The sequence below is a fragment of the Pocillopora damicornis genome, chromosome 13 (genome assembly GCF_964200805.1).
Source record: "Pocillopora damicornis chromosome 13, jaPocDami1.2, whole genome shotgun sequence".
NCBI lineage: Eukaryota > Metazoa > Cnidaria > Anthozoa > Scleractinia > Pocilloporidae > Pocillopora > Pocillopora damicornis.
The window spans coordinates 18,261,866-18,281,124 of NC_142682.1; the positions used below are offsets into that span (position 1 = coordinate 18,261,866).

At 37.2% G+C, this 19,259-nt stretch overlaps 2 protein-coding genes across 3 annotated transcripts; both read right to left on the minus strand.

The window, feature by feature from the left end:
• Positions 1-303: 303 nt before the first annotated feature.
• Positions 304-14,273, minus strand: LOC113673902 (zinc metalloproteinase nas-4). Of its 2 annotated transcripts, none has more exons than XM_027190379.2 (10): positions 13,908-14,273; positions 9,362-9,415; positions 6,305-6,448; positions 5,872-6,003; positions 5,066-5,182; positions 4,423-4,593; positions 3,847-3,982; positions 3,508-3,683; positions 3,053-3,132; positions 304-2,063 (listed from the first exon to the last, which is right to left on the minus strand). In XM_027190379.2, the coding sequence occupies exons 1-10, from the start codon at positions 14,011-14,013 to the stop codon at positions 1,872-1,874; spliced, it is 1,308 nt and encodes a 435-aa protein (XP_027046180.2). In that variant the 5' UTR covers positions 14,014-14,273; the 3' UTR covers positions 304-1,871. The 2 variants fall into 2 exon arrangements, with proteins under 2 accessions (XP_027046180.2, XP_089047593.1); XM_089191467.1 differs by lacking the exon at positions 13,908-14,273 and adding an exon at positions 9,505-10,119.
• Positions 14,274-15,008: 735 nt separating this feature from the next.
• Positions 15,009-18,813, minus strand: LOC113673804 (uncharacterized). Its single transcript, XM_027190251.2, has one exon. It carries the CDS (start codon positions 16,703-16,705, stop codon positions 15,707-15,709), a length of 999 nt encoding a protein of 332 aa, XP_027046052.2. The 5' UTR covers positions 16,706-18,813; the 3' UTR covers positions 15,009-15,706.
• Between the last annotated feature and the right edge of the window lie 446 nt (positions 18,814-19,259).

The following is a 19,259-nucleotide window of genomic DNA, read 5'->3' on the forward strand; positions in this document are numbered from 1 at the left end:
AAGCACAGGTTTACCCGATCTTTATCAACAATACACACAAAAGCAGGTTTTGGACATAATTAGAGAAATTTATATCGATGATAATTCAAACTGAAATTAGGTTGGTGGGCGTATTACTACCATGAATCGCAAATTGCAGTATGCTTTGTTGGAAAACTGGCTCAACTTGTTCTGTTTTTTTTTTTTTATTTATTTATTTTTTTTTATCTCCATTGCCAAGGAGGTTTTGTAAAGAAAATTTGCCGGAGAAATTGTTCTTTCGCGGGAAATGTAAAAAGTAAGCAATGATGTGAGACTGAGTAATGAAGAAACTCTGTCTTTATTATCTATCTGAACACAGCTGCTGTCATAAAAGACAGACAGCCATCACTGAATTATCACATATATATATTGATTGACCTCAACAGTGAAACGTCAGCCATATTGGTGTGTTAAATTTAGATAACCCGTTTGTGAAAGACTTTTTTACGAGCCAGTGAATTCGATGAAATATCATGTTACCCTCAGGGTGACATACTCCTAGCAACTAACTCTTGCTTGAAAATAAAGTCAACAAAGCCGCAAATAAACGTCTTTGTGACTACATTAGTAGCAATTAGACATTGCCACTTGCATTTCATATTTTTCCTTCTCTTTTCCTGTTTGATTTTCATTAGCATCAGATACATCATTCTCCATTTAAGGAGAATCGATTGTTTCTGGCAGCTAACATTTACCGTATTAATTAGAAGGAACGTATCGGAGAGTTTTAACCTAGCACCGAAAAAAAAAACAATAACAAATAAACAAAATGCAACCTTTGTACCATAAGAAAGTTTCCGTAAATCTTCATAAATTCTCAGTCGCCTTTCGAGTACAAATGATCACATTTTGCAGTAATTATTCACGTTTAAATCTGGAAACGAAGAAAACACTACGCAAGGATATCGAGCACCGGTGACAAAAATCCAGTGTACCTTCTACATACATAACCAGTAGCTTAATATTCGTTAGCCGTAAAAAACTATTTAAATTCCCTTTACTCTGAAAATAAATTTAAAATTACGTGACAAGCGTTACAGAGTCACATGATCGATGAGTATGTGTATCAGGCCTGGGTTTCTATAAGAGCAAAAACGGTCCTTCAAGTCGTTTAAGGCCCAGCTCTAGCTTCTAGCTTGACATGTGCTCACGGGAAGTTCGACCGTGGAGCGAATTTGATTCAAACCTCGAACTTTCCATGTGCCGAATATCTGTTCAATTTATTAGATTTGTATTTGTACGTTGCACTTTGACCAAAGTAAAAATTTGAGTTGTTAAGTTGAAAGATTGAGTAAATGATTTAATCTTTATTAACTGGGTCGACCCCAATTGTTATTTAAGTTAAGCACATGAAAATTGCGACGTCTGACCTGTTTAAACTTTTGACTCCCATAAATCACGAACATGTTAGACCAGTTTTCAATGAAGCATCAAAGGTGATCCTGATTTTGCTTAGGTTTTGCTTTAATTCACTCTGTGATTGGTCTAGAAAACTCGCGCCAACTTCTCAACCAATCAAACGCAAAACAAACAACTTGGTCACTCGCATTTTCCCGCGCTTCAATCAAGTTGCTTGTTTTGAGTTCTCATTGGTAGTTGTAGTTACATTGCTTCTGCGGTTTCGACACTAAATTGTAATTAAAAACTGCTCTAACAGCTTCGAATTTGTAATGCAATATCCAGCGCACAGGTTATAAGAATAGAAAAACGCATGGTGGATATCTAGCACTAAATTGGCTCAACTACATTAAGGAAAATTGTAGGAGAGTGAAAGAAGAGAATAACTTGTGAGACCTTGAGAGTTACAAGGTTATCAAGAACTTGAAGGATCGTTTTGCGGAAGTAGTTGTCTAATTAAATGGAACATCTTGGAGAAGATTGTTAAGATTTTTAACGTCGCATCCATACAACTGATTAATTTGTTTTATATCATGTCTGCTGAAGCTTTCCCGTTGACCAAACCTCCTGTTTGGGTCCTCTTTCGATTCAATCGTATCATGGTAGTCCTTAGAAAATGCGTGATTATTGTAATGCAGAACAGACTGAAAAAAGAAAAAAAACGAGTAATATAAAACGTGAATGACACTTAGCTGACTACCTTGGCCTGACTTCAACACAAACAAAATGTTTAATCGTTCACTCATCAATCATTCTTGAAAAGTTTGACTTCTCAAACGGTGACACAGATCGAAAAATTCGGCGACAACTATGCCAAAACAGTTGTCAAAATATTTCCTTGAACTTGATCTGCATCACAAGAGTGTACACATTAAAAAATTAAACAAGAAAACTGTTCAAGATATTCGGATACAAAGATCTCAATTTAAACAGTTGGTTTAAAATTTTCGGAAACGAGAAAACCAGAACATTCTTATTATTATAATTCTTATTATTATAATAAGAATGTTCTGGTTTTCTCGTTTCCGAAAATTTTAAACCCACTGTTTAAATTGAGATCTTTTTAATAGCTTATTCTACTGTTGTGTAAACCGAAAGACGCTTCTGGTACCAAATCGTGACAGAAATTCCTCTGGAGTAAACTTAATTAGTCTGAATGAAGTTTACTCGCAGATTTTGGGACTTTTATCACGGTCAATTCGTATTGTACGCGCATCCTACACATTGTACGCGCATCATACGCATCATCAGTGTTATGAACTCAGAAAATTTTCCAGCATAGCTCAAAATCAAAGCACATGATAGAGCTTAATCCAAAAACAAACAAAACCTTAATTGGCTGAAACAATGTTAAAACCAATTTACAACATAAAGGGGGTAAGTTTCTAAAGATCCTTAGATGGTGCTGGGTCGGTAGGAGATTAAAACAAGGTAATATGGTATTATCAACTGAGTTGATTTCGTAAATTGGCCACTGTTAAGAGTTTGAAAGCTGACGTTTCGAGCGTTAGCTCTTCTTCAGGGCGAAGGGCCCTTCGCTTTTGCTAACGCTCGAAGCGTTAGCTTTGAAACTCTTTACGGTGGCCAATTTACGTTATCAACTCAGCTGATGATATAAAATTACTCAACTTACATCATAGTCGTAGTAATCTCTATTTGTAGGCAACGTCCTTACTTCCCTTACTGTATACTTCTCAAAGTTATGTTCTAAACCTAGTAAGGAAAACAGTGCCGATGTTCAGCCAAAGATTCTCTCAGTAAGTAATACTTTTTCTTGAAAAGGATGCATAAGGTAGAACAGGAACCCTTAAAATAACTTCTATTTCCCACGCGAAATCTCCGCCAGCTGAGTACAAGCCAGTGAACACTTGATAGCAATTTCTGGTGAAGATTCTTACCACGTTAACCCGGCAGTTCGCTGGTACCCATTTATATAATCTTTGGTGGAAAGTGTGTGTCATTGTATTTATTACGCAAGAAAGCGACACAGCGATCCGCTTAGCGCCCCTGCCCAGACCTCCCGATTCAGAACCCGGCGTGGCAAACATTGCGTCACCTCAACTTAGTCAATATAGTCAACGCACTCACCTGGCTTTATGTGGTCATAGTAGACCCTGACATATTTATCTCTGTCGGGTCGAGACTGTTCGTGAATGAAGCCTATCGTGTGCATCATCTCGTGAATGCAAGTTCCGACCCTTTCGCATCCGTTTCCAATGGATATGTCCTGCCTCCCGCCTTGCCTTCCAACACTTGAGTAACACCTGAAGAGAGAAAGAGAATAACGTCTGTCACTCTCAGCCCAGTCAACAATCTTTGAGATGTTAACAGATAATTATTGAGACCTTCACAAAATTGAATCGAAATTTCTCGATGAAACGAAGTTATTGTATAGATACGTTTAAGTTTAAGAATAAGTTAGCTTACATGGTCTGATTTATTATAAAATGCGCGTGATCCACTTCGTCTGCATTTGCGTCCTCTGCCAGAGGTTCGTAACGTATACAAGTATACTTGTTGAAAGAATTAATTGCGTTATTTAAGCATTCCATCTTGGTAGGGTCTGCGAAATTAAAAAAAAACATTTTTAAAGTAAAAATGAGGCACGTATAGACTGTATTCGAATAGTTTGAAAATAATGACTTACAGCTACAATTAATTTCTTTAACGAAGCTTCAAGAAAAATTCAGCGCTGATGCGCAGCATACAGTTGTAAGTATAGATCGCCTCTTCGAGACTGACTGATTAAAATCGTTTGAGAGAATTGTAGGTTTTATCTCGAGAGTAACACGAAGGGTTGCCCGAAATCTCCAACAGCGTTCCAAATTTCACCAGCAAGCACTTTTTATTTTTTTCAAAACCTCCGTGATGAAAGGAGGAGAATGTTTTTATGACAGACACCACATAGTGCTTACTAATTACAGCTAAACCGTAAAACTGCGGTCTCCAAGCATCAACTGTTAATTCACTTATTTACAAAAAGGCTCCAAACTTTGTTCTTACCTAGGCTAAATTCTTCTGATTTCATGTAGGGTACTCTAACGATTCTTTTACCACCCTGTATAGTTGTAGGCCACAAATAAAACACGTCATTGATGGCGTCTCTCTTGTCAACCTGACCAGTCACCCATGAACGCAAGCGACGGTCCATGACGATGTCCTCTTCGAAAAGGTCTGCGAGAAAACACGGGAAAAATCCGTGAAGAAATCGCTAACAGTGACTGAAAAGTGAGACAGTGGGCAAAGCCATCACAAGATGACTTTGCATTTCCTATGTTGCATGCATGTCATATGTTGCAATAAATGCTGCCCCTTTCGGTATCTGGAATAATCGCTAAACACCGACTGTGAACATCGACAGTGGCAATAGGATTATTACTTTAGACCTTTGGTAAAATATTTGATATTACACAAAAGAGGACAGAAATTTGAAATTTAAACAATCTGCATAACTGGAAACAAGTCGTCTTTTCGACATTCTTTGCCCATATTTTAGCTGAAAGTGGCACCTCTAAAGTTACATCGATTTGCACCATTTCCAAAACGAGTAAGCGACAAAGCAGAGTCTTTCTGAAAACTAGCAAAACAATTCTAACTAATTTGTATTTGAACATGAAATGTTGCAAAAATTACAATGAATGCCCACCTCCATTAGCTGGTAAATGATCAAAGTTTCTCTTCTTCTGTCCTTTTTTAAGTTTCTCCTCTTCTCTCTTTAAAGCCAAATCATCAATGGCGTCTCCAACCCCTTCTTCAATTTGCTCTGTTAAAAAAAAAAAAAGATCCGGTAAGGATTTAACAAAGGTACGGAATAACGAGTGAAGGAAATGGAAACGTACTTCATATATATTTACCATAGATGGTTCCATCAAACCGCAAATCAACAACATACAGTAATTACTTCACACCTTGGTAAACTATTTGTTTATATTATCAAATTGACTTCTCAGTTAAGCAGATTCTGATCAGTTCTACAGTACTGTCATAGGAAACCATACAACCTTATATTTTCGACCACCAATCCCCAAACCCCCCCCCCCCCCTCCTCCCCTAGAAATGTCCTTGTGGATTTTGCAAATGGATTACATGAGCATGAATACTGAAAAAATGCTTAATTCTGGGCAATACGCCCTGCCAAGCTTTTAATTAACCTCATGTCTTATAAAATAGATCATAATTATATATATAACGTATTTCCTTGATTGCATCGCTTTTCAAGAATGGAGCAGTGGTGAGTGAAAATAAACAAATCAAAAGCGAATTTGCAGAATGGAGTGGACACCTCAGTGTGCTTTGACAAAGGAATGCCAAACTGTACATGCGGCTCCGCAAAACGACGCAATGAGATTTCAACTGCTGTCGCCTATAGGTGGTTTGACAAACCAAAGAATGGGTTTGATCTTTTCAATATTTTTTTTAACCTGTGGCCTGCATTCAGAGTCATGCGCTTACCTTTCAATTCATCAGACAGGAATGTTCTCTTTGGCAATTGATCAAAACTCTCCTTTCTTCTTTCATTATCAAAGTCTGAAAATCTTCCATCGCTCTTCTCTATCTTGTTAGCATATTCTTCATCGTAAGTTTCTGCAAAATGGAAGTTAAACTGTTTAAGAGTTTAAGAATCAAAGTCCATCACGGCATGTGAAAAAGTTCTTGCAATAAAAAAAGTTTAGCTGAGAAATTGAGAATGCCTCACTTTTGTGTAATCATATTTCACACTAGGCATCAGATTGATGGAGCAAGGACCACTGAAGCAGCTCTCACGGGTTGCTATATACTGAACCAATAAGCCGCTTAAATAGGAAGAAAATCCCAATAGGAGACTCACTAGATAATTATACTATCTACGCAGGTCTATTTCCATGCGATAAAGGATAGTATTTACCCTGATTATCATGTTCTCCTCTGGTTAACTCCCGTAATAAAACATCCTCTATGCTTTCCTTCCTCTCTAGTGGTTCGTCTTGCATCACATTTTGAATCTGCATTCGACGCCGCTGCATTGCGGAATAAGTCCGTTTTTCAGCCCCTGTGAATTAAACGCATGAATTTCAATTTACTGTTGTAGTTCACGATACATGACCCTCTACAGATGTAGATGAAGGTAATGGGGTTTTTTAAATCCATTAAAACAAAACAAAAATGCAATATGCTATTTTCAAACTGTGGGTTCAGAAAATGATGTTAGCGCTCCGTGCGGGTCTGGCGCGCTAGCATCACTGTTTTTTCACCGATTTTTTTTTTTTAACTCCTACCACGGACTTCACCAAAGAAGAGTGACTGCTCGAAGTTTAAATAATAATCACATAAACCCCCTTTTCACGCCCAAATCTTATCCATATCTTAATCGAGAAACATAAAAAAGGAGAAAAGTTGCTCCAGTTCGAACGTAATTCAGTATTCTCAGATTTACTTCACACTCAATGTCTGTTCACAGACCCTTCTGTGATCTCTTAGATTAACTATAGAAAAAAGCTTGGGTGTTAACGAGATTTACCTTTAACACACTTTGCTTGCCCTAAAAAATTTTTCCGAATACACTGGTTTTAGATTCCCATAGGACCCGCGATCTTCCTAAGATAGTTTTGTCGTGTAAATAAACAACATTATAGCTAATAAAAAAAAGCACGTACAGAACAAATTGTTTTTGATAATTTGGCTTTTCGCGCCTATACTATGCTATTAGCTTTGCAAGCTTACATGGCGCTTTCTATTCCTTTTGATGTCTAGTTAGCGAGACCTATTAACAAAAATTTTCTTCAAGTCGGTCAGAACCGAAACATCTGCGAGAGGAACCGTCGTGTGCTCTGATAAAGAAGGAAGCGATAATAAATAGCGGAAGACGTAAAAAGGTAAAAACCTTTGTTGTAATATGGTGATATTTTTGCGCAGTTTCCTTTTAAACGAAACCATGAAGCGTACAGAGCGTTTCTTGACTGTAGTTGGGATAACAGCAAGCCTAATTAATTATTATTTTCCATCATATTTCACTTTTTTTTAAGCAGTGTTAAGAGCAGTTCGCCTCTGATTATGTAGATTGTAGCTGCGCGACTATGATAAATCGCCTAAACACTTTTTCCGCCGACAAAGGAGAGTTCCGATCGTAAAAGATCGTCTCATCTCAAATTTAAGGTAGGGAGTCCGGAAATATAGATTGATATATCTGACGCCAAAGTTAGGAAACGATCGAAATATGTTGACGGCTGAAATGATTAACTGAAAAACGAAATTCTTTATTTGCCATAACACAAGGGGGTGACTATTTTGTCTGTAAGTCCATGTTTATAAATAAATCAAGCCCGTGGCTTTCTCTGTCTAAGACGTTGATAAATCTTACTTATTAAGAACATAAACCTTTAGCACTCATACTTTGGCCTATGCTTATAACAGTTAAACGGTGCTCGTAAAGGTGAAAACTTATAAAACGTTTTCATAAGTAGTATCCTGAGCAATCCTTTATCCGGTCGGGCAAAATTATGAGTCCATACACATATACAGCGAGACCTTTTCCCGTCTTTAGAAATACAAAGAAGGCAAAAATGGCACTTTTATTAAAATTTAAGAATTTTCATGACATAAATATGATGTTCATGTCTGAATGAATTGCAGATGAATTCCAGAAAAAGCTGCTCGGTTGATGAATAAAAGAAAAAACAGACTGATTACTTCCTTTGTTCCTTATGCAACTAAGAACTTAAAATTACTTAAAACCACGCAAACCACTGAATTTGAAAACTATAGAAATTGGAGCCATGATTGTAGCGAATAATTTCCACAATTTAACATGTTGACCACACGACTTGTAAGCATCAAATTAATAGACGAGAAAAATTAAAAAAAGAATTCACAGTACAAAATTTTAGCTTTTGGTCTAAACTTATAATTTGCATCACCCGCCTTTAGATTGGTGAAAGTAAAACGCGGAAAATATGCATTGACGTCGCTAAACATACTACGCTTTACAAAGGGAAAATTTATGAACATTTGCGTCTCGCCCCAGAGGGATACAAGCAAGAAAGAGAAATGTTAGGCATGGAAACACGAAGGAAATTAATATCTCGATTTTGAATCGCTCCGATGTACTGTTTTCAGAGCAACCGGCAGGGATTCGCGGAATGAATTGTTTGTAATTTTCGTCCTTCGACGAAGAAAATACTCGGAAATTTCACACTTGGGCCCCATCAATTCTAACAAACGATCGCTTTCAGAATAACACGTACGTTCAACCTTAAGATAAAATGATCTTCACACGCCGAAATCAAACGAAGGCATATTTTTTGGTTTCGAAACAACCTGAATAAATGCAAGAAAACACATTCAGTTGCCTCGTTGTGATAGTTTTGTACACCACCGAGAAAGCAAAAAACACCAAAGTTGATGTTTTAATTATTAACAAAATACGATTCTTCTCATCACAAAACGCAGCAAGGCAGCTGCATACAAAACCGATGCAAATGAACTCGACAACTCAAAACATTTTGCCTCTATTTCCTGTCTTTGCGGTAAAATACTGTAAGGCAACTTAGAAGCTTCACAAAAGGGCCTACGTAAGCTTACAAAGAGTACTTCTAACAACTCTAATGTTTCCGTAGGGGATGGAGATCAGTTCGAATCCGGCGGGCAAGAACTGACGATGTAGCGACGGGATAAATCATGCATAAAGTTTGCACTGGAGCCGCTCGCTTTTATATTAGTAAAATGCAAATTCTCCCTCTCTCATTAGAACTAGCCAGTTCCCTATCAAAAGATTTGGGATGTAATAAAAAGTCTTGAGAATTATTCAAATCTTTTGATCACGGAAGGGAGGTGAAATACATTGATCTCAACTTGGTTTGATCTTGAGCACGAATGCAATTAGAACACTGAGTTATAACTACTGATTGTTGCCTATTTCTTCCATCCCAAATATCATCCAACATGTACTGTAAAATTTATTTCTTACCTGTATACTCAGCATACCCATCATCATACTGGTTTTCGTCGTAAAATCCTTGTCCTAAGATCAAGAATGTTCACAATTAGAACTTTCAAATAAGTCGTAGACGAACGTGTTTAGGCAGTTCTCTGTGCCTTTACTCAACTTACCCGCTTTCAACGGAGACTTCTTTCCGAATAGCCCCTCGTTCGTTAAAACCGGCAACAACATTGAACATGAACATAATAAAACAAGCGAGATCCTAGAACCTTTCCACATAATTCCATCGACGTCAAACGTCAAGAGAAAACGTTTCAAAACAACCCTTTGCTCCGTTTAAATCTTCTCGAAGCGCCTACAAGGCCTCAAATTTACAAATTCCCTCTTTGATGCTAATTTTGATCCGAATTCATTTGCATAACAAAACATGAAAACAATCCCATTTGTTTGACGTGTAAATTCAATCGCCCGTGTTTCGAAGGAGCGGATGGAGAGTAAAAAAATTTCGGCAATAATCTGCGTAAACTTAAGGGATTTACTTCTGCGTTTCACAAGGTTTTTTCCAAAACCAATGTAATGCACCTCCTGCTTACAACACTAACTTAGCAATATTGCAGCGTAAAATTTTCCATCACTGATATTTGACACAGAGCATTAATTATGACTGGTTATAATCAATACTTGAAAAGTGGTCCAAAATGTGTCGAGGAAAAACAATTTGTGCAAATATGCCGCAAAGTTTAAACAGTTGCTCATAGCTGCATCAGCGGTGACGTTTCCTCATCGATAACATATTGTTAAACTCTTGCTTTATTTGGGTAAAGAATAATGATTTAAGATAAAATATCACTGCGACAAAATCCTCTCCGAAAACCGCCTGGAAACCTTCAGTAAAAAAAAACAGCTTTGAAGAAGGAGTCTTTATAACCAACTGGGAAAATATCAGTTGTAAAAAACATGTAAAGAAAAAAGAAGCAAAGAAAAAAGGGGGAGATTCGCAGATCTACTCTTTTAGTTCATTAAAATCACATCAAAATTGGTCAAAAATTAAGTTGATAGTACAAGCGTGTGTGTAAATCTTATGGTAAAATCTCATATTGGCAAACCTATGATGAAGCAATTTTAACCATTTTTTCTTCATTTAGCCCCAATTGTTTACATTTCATCTTGAAGTTGGGTGTCAAAAAAATCATTTTCGATGTAAATCACTTCAAGTAATATCAAAGTTTAAGAAATGAGTGCAATACTTAAGCATATCCTCAAGTTTAAAATCGGAAAAATCAAAGAGAGAGACGTCATGCGAACAAAAAATGGTGCCACATCCCTTGGAGAGTGGTAAGTAAGAAACGATTTAATTTTCAACTTCTGCAATTAGTACTCGTCTTAAGCAAAGAAATCTGGCCTTTAATCTCGAAGATATATTTATAGGTATCTCGTTTTCTTACGAAAAACATTTTCATGTCGAGAAATCATTAGAACCTCTCTATCTTACTTAATAAGTAGCAACGTAAATTTGCGCTTCTTCGCCAAACAAAGAACAAAACTGGAAAAACCGGTCGGTCAAAAATCTACACAAGCTGAACATTTCCAAGCAACGGTTTTATTTCTTTTCTGCACAAAAAAGACATCATTCGACTTTCACACTTATGAAAGAAGATTATGGTAAATTGCTAGATATAATACTTGCTAATTTTCAAGTTTTTGCGAGGTGTTGGATTGCGTCATCAATAGCGTATGAAGGTTTTATGAAAGTTTTCATGGCACAACTGAGTAATAAATTACGGAATTTGATCGATTAAATCCAGCGGACCGAACACCGCTTTGAATTAACGACAATTATCAGTACCACAAGGTTTTCCTGATCGTTTAGAGAAACCGTAAATTAGTGCATGAACATACGCGAAGCTATAATTTAAAAAGAGCATTTCAACTTTACGGTCAATCTTTAATCGTGAAATTTAGAGTGAGTCGTGGCTTACTTAGCTATGTCAGTAACTTGAATGGACAGTAAAATCGAACGTGTGTAAGTTTTCATACCACACAGGAGTAGCAATTCAGGCCATTAGCAGCTGGTTCACAGCAAAATTTATCCCACCCACGATTGTCTCTGTGCATACGTGGGTGTAAACTCGTTTTCGTAAATCCCACGTATGCCCGTAGGTCCGTGCGATGACGTCGCGGACTAATCAATGGTCGCCTGAAATCTCCCTAAGGAACTCTTTCTATTTTTTCTTAATAAATTGAGCGTGGGTGAGTAATTTTGCTCGTCTTTTCTATATTGTTTACTCCCACTCCTAAGAAACTCAGTATAATCAGTAAGATCGAGCCTACGAGCACTGCAAATGAACTTACTATCGCCGTTTTTTCCCTGTGAAGAAAGGAAATTGGAGCCCAACTAGAAAACTGTCTTATTAACAGTTTACAGACAATCAGTAATCTGAATTGAGTGAGGTGTCAGCGGTCCTCTGGCTCCTGTCGGGGCGCTCCCTTAGAGGATTGGAACGAGATGATGATGATGATAATAATAATAATAATAATAATAAAAAGAATGAAAAATTTTAATTATGATGGTGACAAGGGCAATTATAATAACAAATGACAAAGCCCATAATAATAATAATAATAATAATTATGATAATAATAACAATAACGATAAAAATAATGAAAAATTACAATCATGATGGTGACAAGGGCAATTATAATAACAAATGACAAGGCCCACGATAATAATTAAATTAATAAAAATAATAATGATAATAATACTAATAATAATAATTAAAATGTTGATAGAAAAGAAGAGAGAAGCATCAAAACCTGTACAGAAGGATTTGAAATGACGAGGAGAACAAATATTACTCTAGTACATGTAATTACTGGGGTAAAAACTCTAAAGAAAATGTTAACACATCTGACAAGAAGAAAGAAGAGTCAAAGAGTTAAGACAAAAAAGTCCATAAGATGGGGCTTGATGATGATGATGATGATCGTTTATTCAGCCTTCTTGCAGTAGAAACTGAATTACAAGGCGGGTCATAATTTACAAATACTTCTACATTATGCATACATAGAACTATTTTAGATATCAATTAAATATAAATATTAAATATTGTGTAAACATTAAATACTATAAGTAATAATTGATGTCACAGTTGAACAGTTGATGTCACTGGAAATTGTCCAGCTAATCTGTGATACTATCCCCATAATAATGATAATAGTGACGATAATAATAATAATAATAATAATAATAATAATAATAATAACAATAACAATCATAATAACGAAAAGAATGAGAAGAACAACCAGAACAACAATCACAGGAAGAGGAAAGCTCACAAAAGGAGGAAAAACATTTTCATGCTGTAAATGCTAAATCTTGCATCACGATTATGCCAAAAAGAAAAAATTGGGTAAATAGATAAGACAGATGAATGACAGATATAAGATCCAGGCCAATCAACGAATTAATTCTAAATTAACTAACTTATCAACTAACAAAACACTAAATAATTTTGTGATACGCAATTTGTGATCAAAACTTGAAAGGTGTGTTTTGTTTTTCTTTTTGTAATGAGGAACAAATATCCGAGACCTTAGTGGCGATTTGATTCGTGATAGTCAGGAAGTATGAATAAAAATGCCATATTTGAAACATGGTTTCGAAACGCAACGTTTCAGGCTCGGCTTTCGACAGTGGAAATAAATCTCTCTTCCCAATCTGTTTCAATTGAGGGCCTTTTTTAACTGAGGAAGGACCAAGTGATGAATTTGTGACAACCTCATCCAGAGTTTCTCTTTTTTTCAGGTTTATTGAACACTTTCACATTAATGAGTTTTTGTATACTTTTCAAATGAATATATATTAAGTGAAAATTCTGAAGAAAAAGACAATTGTACGGAACGGGAGTTTCGAGAAATTAACGATTGGACTAAGAAATCGAAATTCGATTGTATCCTCTTATATCATATCACTGGGCCGATCGGCATGCTGAGGGTGAAGCCGATCAAATCGCCTGTCTTGTCTCTGTTTTCTGATGTATTTTCGACCTGTTTTTAACAATCTACGGGACTTTGTTGCCCATTTAGCCTAAGTTACTGTTCTTCTTCGCGCAGTTCCAACAAGGTGAGAGCGACTTAGGGTGTTAGTAAGACAAGTGAGTGTAAGAATCAGCGTGAAACGTAACAGAGGGGAAAAGTTTGCTCGCCCCTTACTTACTTTCCCTCACGAAAATCGTCTTTCAAAATTTAATCACCTACGCGCGTACGAGGGAATGACATTATGTAAGAGTGACGCAAATCCACCACCCCAAGTTACACGTCACGCAAGTAATGTCAGGTTGTAACTGCTCTACACATAACAACGTTTTATAGCTTCTTTGTGGAGTCTCTATGATTCCATTCTAATGAATAAGTAATTAAAATACATATACAATAAACTGATTGTTTGCTTTTAACTGCAGAGCAAATCTTTTGCTGGCTTTATGCTAAACTTTCCGCCAAAATCGCCTTCAAATGCCATGATTAAATTCACAATTTTTTCCATTAAAAAAAGAGGAAAAGGATCGTATCTTACCTCGGGTTCTCTGTCGTAAAGATAAAGACGGCAACAAAAACCGATTCGCCAAAGAGACCTGAATCAAGTACACGATCAGGAGAAGGATTGTGTTTACAGAGTTCATAATTTCTGCCCGATAGCTTGATGGCTGAGAATCCTTATCCTTCAGTTCACAGAAATCCAGGCAGAAATCTTGATTATTTGTTCCCTACTGTGTGTTTGAAAACAACATCACAAAGCTTGACATTCTGCGTCTACAAATTATCTTGCTTCGGGGACGAACATAGCTGATTTATGTTAATAGCTAACAGGTTTCAAAACACGTATAACCGAAATGTATTCTGCGCTAAGTTAATCATCAACGGTATTCAGCTGGGTGTCAAATAACTTTCATTTTCGAACATCCTAATAAGGTTAACTCCCACAGGAACGATAGGGCAATACGCTGAAACAGTGTCAGAGATCAAATAGCCACGCGAGCAATGCAAGCACTGTCAAAATCATGCATGAGAAAGGCCTCCATTTTGATAGTCTTTTTTGCCGCCGTTTTTCGAAATGTCTATCAAATCACTCTTACCTCCCTTCCCCGCCCCCACCCCTCCGCTCCGCCAGAAATTAAAGAATTTGGCGCAAATGGTGTCTTGCATATCGAACCCAAGCAATTATTGGTTAACGTCGAAAAAGCATGTGGCTGGGAAGGGAGAATGAATTTCTTCGGAGTGAAACATTTTGGGTAAGAGAAAGAGATTTCAATGGTCTTCTTCGTAGCCAGCGATTGATGGGATGTCACGCAAATCACCCCCTCTCCCTCCTCTCCCATGCCAGAGACCCCAGGATTTCTTAAACATGTAACCCTGGCCATGATCGGGAAAGGAGATGTGGCTTGTGGTTTGGACGTAAGCGTTTTGTTGAGTGGCGCGTTTCATGGCATTCCAAAGAACGACTACATGCGAAGGAGAAGGCTTGCTCATTTCAGCTACTTCAACTCGCTCTACCCCTAAGTAAAACTATTTCCCCATAGTTTATCCCTGACAGCTCTAAGGTTTTTCTCATTTGGGTGGTTTTTCAACCAGCAGATAATTTTTCCCAATTTTTCCCTTAATAAATATAACTAGTACGTGCCACTTTGTCAAAGTTTTATTTGAATTTTCCGAAAGTTTACAAGTGCTAATCGTCCCGTGAAATCAGAAGTCGTCATTAGAATGAAATCCCATCAATCAGCTGTCACTTGAGAAGCTGGGAAAATCAAATTTGTTTGTGTTCTGTTAAAAAAATTAATTTGTGTGAAGAAAATGAAATGTGACACATTAAGATTACCACAGAGTCAAACCCACAAGTTGTTTACTCTGAAGATTTTAAAAACCTTTTTAGTCCGTCATGAAATACGAGCAAAAGAGCGCACGAACGTTCTCCCTACAAGTAACCTTTTCTCTCTCCCTATTGACCGTGAGTTTACAACAACCTAATCATTTTGTGTAGAGGTTTTCTTCTTAGCCAGAGAGCACACTCCTATTGTAAGGGCTTCGGCAGGAGCATCTGATGGCCCGCGGGAAAGTATCATGCCTTAATTGATCAACGCTAGCCACCGCGAGGTCTGCAAGGGGTTTAGCATTTATTAAACCCGCGGCAAACCTTTTCACGACTCATCTCAAATCTTCCCTTGGGTGGTGTTTTTTTATTTTTGTCGCATATTCTCACACAATTAGTTCCTCGTACCCTTGCAAGCAATTATTTCATATTCGTATTCGGTATTATTTGAAAGCCGATTGTCAAAGTATTCTGACGTAAGTACCTTAGGCTGTTAATGCCTTGTAGATTCAAAGAAGAATATTCATGTCATGTCCTTCCCGCTCTCTTTCGCTATCCAAGCACTTTAAGGAAAACAAACTCCTGGTTTTGTGGGAAAGAATGGCGGACAAGACCAACTGAAGGCTGCACAGAGGAACAATTGTAACAAGAGCTGGATACGGCTCGTCGCCGACTTGGCTCAGTAAAGCAATGGCTACTGCGTATGTCAAAACTGTTGCAGACAAGTATTTTGAAGACCTGAAAAACATCTGAGAGAAGTTCGACACCATGCAGCCGATAATTATATCACCAGCTCCAAGATAGACGTGTTCCTCCCGCGGGCCTAATTTGAATGTGAAAATAGTTGGCAATTCCCAAGCTTGACTGAGTTCGAACGCCTTGCAAAAAACCGTTTCACAGTTTGTCTCCCCTTTCCCTGCGCTAAACAGAGAAGGGACACCTAGATATACGTTTTTCACCAGACAGACATCATAGACCACTGCCAGCCACAGAAACATCTGAAGCGATGGGAAATTTTTAAAGTGCAAGTATCCAACAAGCAGCCCGAAAAAAGCGATTATAATATCATTTAGGACCCAACGAAATGTCGTGGCCCCGCTCAAAAGCCAGAGTGTAGAGAAAGTCCCTCCTATAAACATCGCCAACCGAGGTTGAAACCATTGAAAAAATGTTATCAAAATGCAGAAAATCACTGTTACGTGTTGGAAAAATATCATAAAATAAGGATAACAATCAAAGAGAACAACAGAGGCAGCCATCATTACAAAATACGTCGTATACAGAAAAAGCCGACGTAATGATCCCTGACAAAGTGACTCCGATGTTTCTTCTCCTTCGCCTACTTTCTTTTCTTTGACTACAGTGATAACATAATCGCCAACTTCATCTGTTGGTATCCTTCGCCGTTTTATTTTGCCGTACCACGCGCTCATAAATACAAGGAAACTTGCTGTCAAGTCTAAAAGCCAGAAATTAACAATGTGGTAAGGCATACGAACTTCATCCATCTGATAAATTTACCGAAATATACTCCGAGCGAGAATTGCTGTCTAAGACCAGTTTGATACCGAATGCACTCCACACTCTGCGAAGCTCAGAAAGTATATCCTGATGGTGAATTCACATCTATTGTTTTCATACCAATGCTTCCAGGCAACCTTAGCCCCTTTGGAACAATTTTAGTACAGTAAGACGCGACAGTTGTCCATTAATCAAAATACTGAACACTTTTCGATTGACAAAGATTTCTTCAGCTTAAGAAACCTCTTGCTAACAAATATGATTTCGTGGCTTACAATTTCCCTCGATGTTATTTTTTTCCCTATCATTAATATTCATTTTTTTTCAAAAAGAATTAGTTTCCTCATCTGTCAAACCGAAACTGCTCAAAGACCTAAATCAACCAACCAAACAATTTCTATGCATTCCAGGTAAAACTTCACGTTTCCATAACTACTCACCTAAATTCATGGCCATTCCTATTTCGATATAACTAAACAAATATCAATTATAAAATGTTTCTCATTTAAACCGAAAAATCACCACTACTTTCTATCTTTGAACTCTGAAGACAAATATCTTTTATTGTTTCTGAAACAAAAAGTATTTTGATCCGGAAAAAACTAACAGGTGCGATAGGTCAATCGTGCTCTCTTTGAAAGAACAATGCGCTCGTTAAAAGCCACGTAAATATTACCCAAAGACGCCATCCATTAAATTTATGTATATAATACGACTTATTTATAACGACTCTGTAGTTACTCTCGTCTTTATTACAAAAATTAACTGGAGTCATGTATTTCAAACTAATACGAAAAAGATCTGTACCGTTAACTTGAAATAGGTAAAGTCATCATTCACTTGAACATCAACATTTGTATATTCTAATCACAACACGTATCTTGTTTATCTTATTGTGTTAATTTGTCGTTGACTTTTTCCCTCTGAAATATTATGCAAATGAACCAACCAAATATCTCGAAAACATATTGATATGCGCTTTCATGATACCCGTACAAGTGATATAAGGACTTGAATTATTGTAATAACTTAAATCGTCACGCCGCGACTGAAGTACCACAGCTTGACGACTATACAATAAGGTCTAAAATTATACACTAAAAACGCTTAATATACATAACATCAGCTGATCCGGCTTAGCCACGTAGCATAGTCCAATTTTACCACTCTCGGAGCGTTGGAGAGGTTTGATTTGGATTTTATGGCGTCGGCTTTAAATCGTTACAAACACCGAAAGACCCAGTCATTCTGAATTTTATTGTACGGTTCGTCTGGCTAGCACACTTTCTTTTAACAGGTGTGGGGGTTGGGGCGATTGGTAGACAAGTTTACATCTTCGTCTTGTAATATAGAAGCAAATTAACAAATCACATTCACCAAAACTTAGATATTTGTCAATTTTGACAAAATAACTCTGTTATTTGTTTATTTATCAATCTATATATTCTTTTTTTTTTCACCCATATTTCGACGGAAGGATGTCAGAAATCAAGAAATCTACATCTTTCTCAGAAGCTGAAGGCAAAACTAACAACCTAACTTTTCAACACGTTTGAACACAGTTGGAAGCAATGCAGAGTGCTTTCTAAATGTCTCCATCAACAGAGATCCTTTCACTAGCATGGTTTAACTTCATTCCTTGTAAAAAAAGAAGGCTTGAAATATCCAAACGGCTGGCCGTGGTAATAGAGCATAATTATTCATTATCGACAACGATAAATTAAATCGTTTTCCGTTTTATACTGGAACAGGAAATTTTTAGGATGGGCGTTGCCTTCGGTAGTCTGTCGCTGGGAAATCAACTGTTAAGAATAACTCAGTTTACGCATATCGATGTTTCTAAAAACAAAATTTCTTAAACCGCACTCATTCTGATGGCTTTGCTTTCCTGCCTGTTCAGACATGGAAATTTGACTGACACACTGTGATGTGGCGTTATCCTATTCCTGTTTAGAGCAATAGTATTCAAAGCTGGGGATCCTTGAAATCTCGCGATCGACAATTAGGCTTTAAGTTGACCTAAAGAGCAGATGAACTGGAAACGTATCAGTTCAAACTTGAGACGGATGGCAAAAAAAAAAAATTAAAAATTAAAAAAAAACTTGTCTCCTTTGTAGTTAAAACCCTCTCACACATTGAAATATTGTTTTAAAAGCACTCCATCTATTCCTTGCGCTCGATTTTCGTCATTCTCTTGAACTCAAATTCGTCCTTCGTTCCTCTCCGATAAAAATATCTCTTCAGGAGACGGGTGTGAGCTCATGGAGTCTCTTGAAGCGGGATCATTTCCTGAACAGCAGCTGGTAATGGAGCCAGTCTTTACTCCCTCAACCTGATTATAAATCACTCTTGCGAATGAAAAAACCCTGGAGAAATTTTTAATTCAGTGATAAGTGTAATCAGCTGCTACTTTGCCTTCACTTTACCTCGCTCTGTGAATGTGCCAGAAATCGCACGCTATTCTTTCAACCAATCTAACGCAAAACGAAAACCAATAGTGACTTAGTCACCCACGTTTTTCTGCGTTTCAGGAAATTTGCT

Bases quoted from the DNA above. Each gene is read 5' to 3' on its own strand.
- LOC113673902 (XM_089191467.1), bottom strand. From the start codon at position 9,613: ATGTGGAAAGGTTCTAGGATCTCGCTTGTTTTATTATGTTCATGTTCA. The intron at 4,594-5,065 runs GTGGGCATTCAT...GTTTTCTCGCAG, and splicing joins TCATTTACCAGCTAATGGAG to ACCTTTTCGAAGAGGACATC. The intron at 3,684-3,846 runs GTAAGCTAACTT...TTCTCTCTTCAG, and splicing joins TTTATAATAAATCAGACCAT to GTGTTACTCAAGTGTTGGAA.
- LOC113673804 (XM_027190251.2), bottom strand. From the start codon at position 16,705: ATGGATGAAGTTCGTATGCCTTACCACATTGTTAATTTCTGGCTTTTA.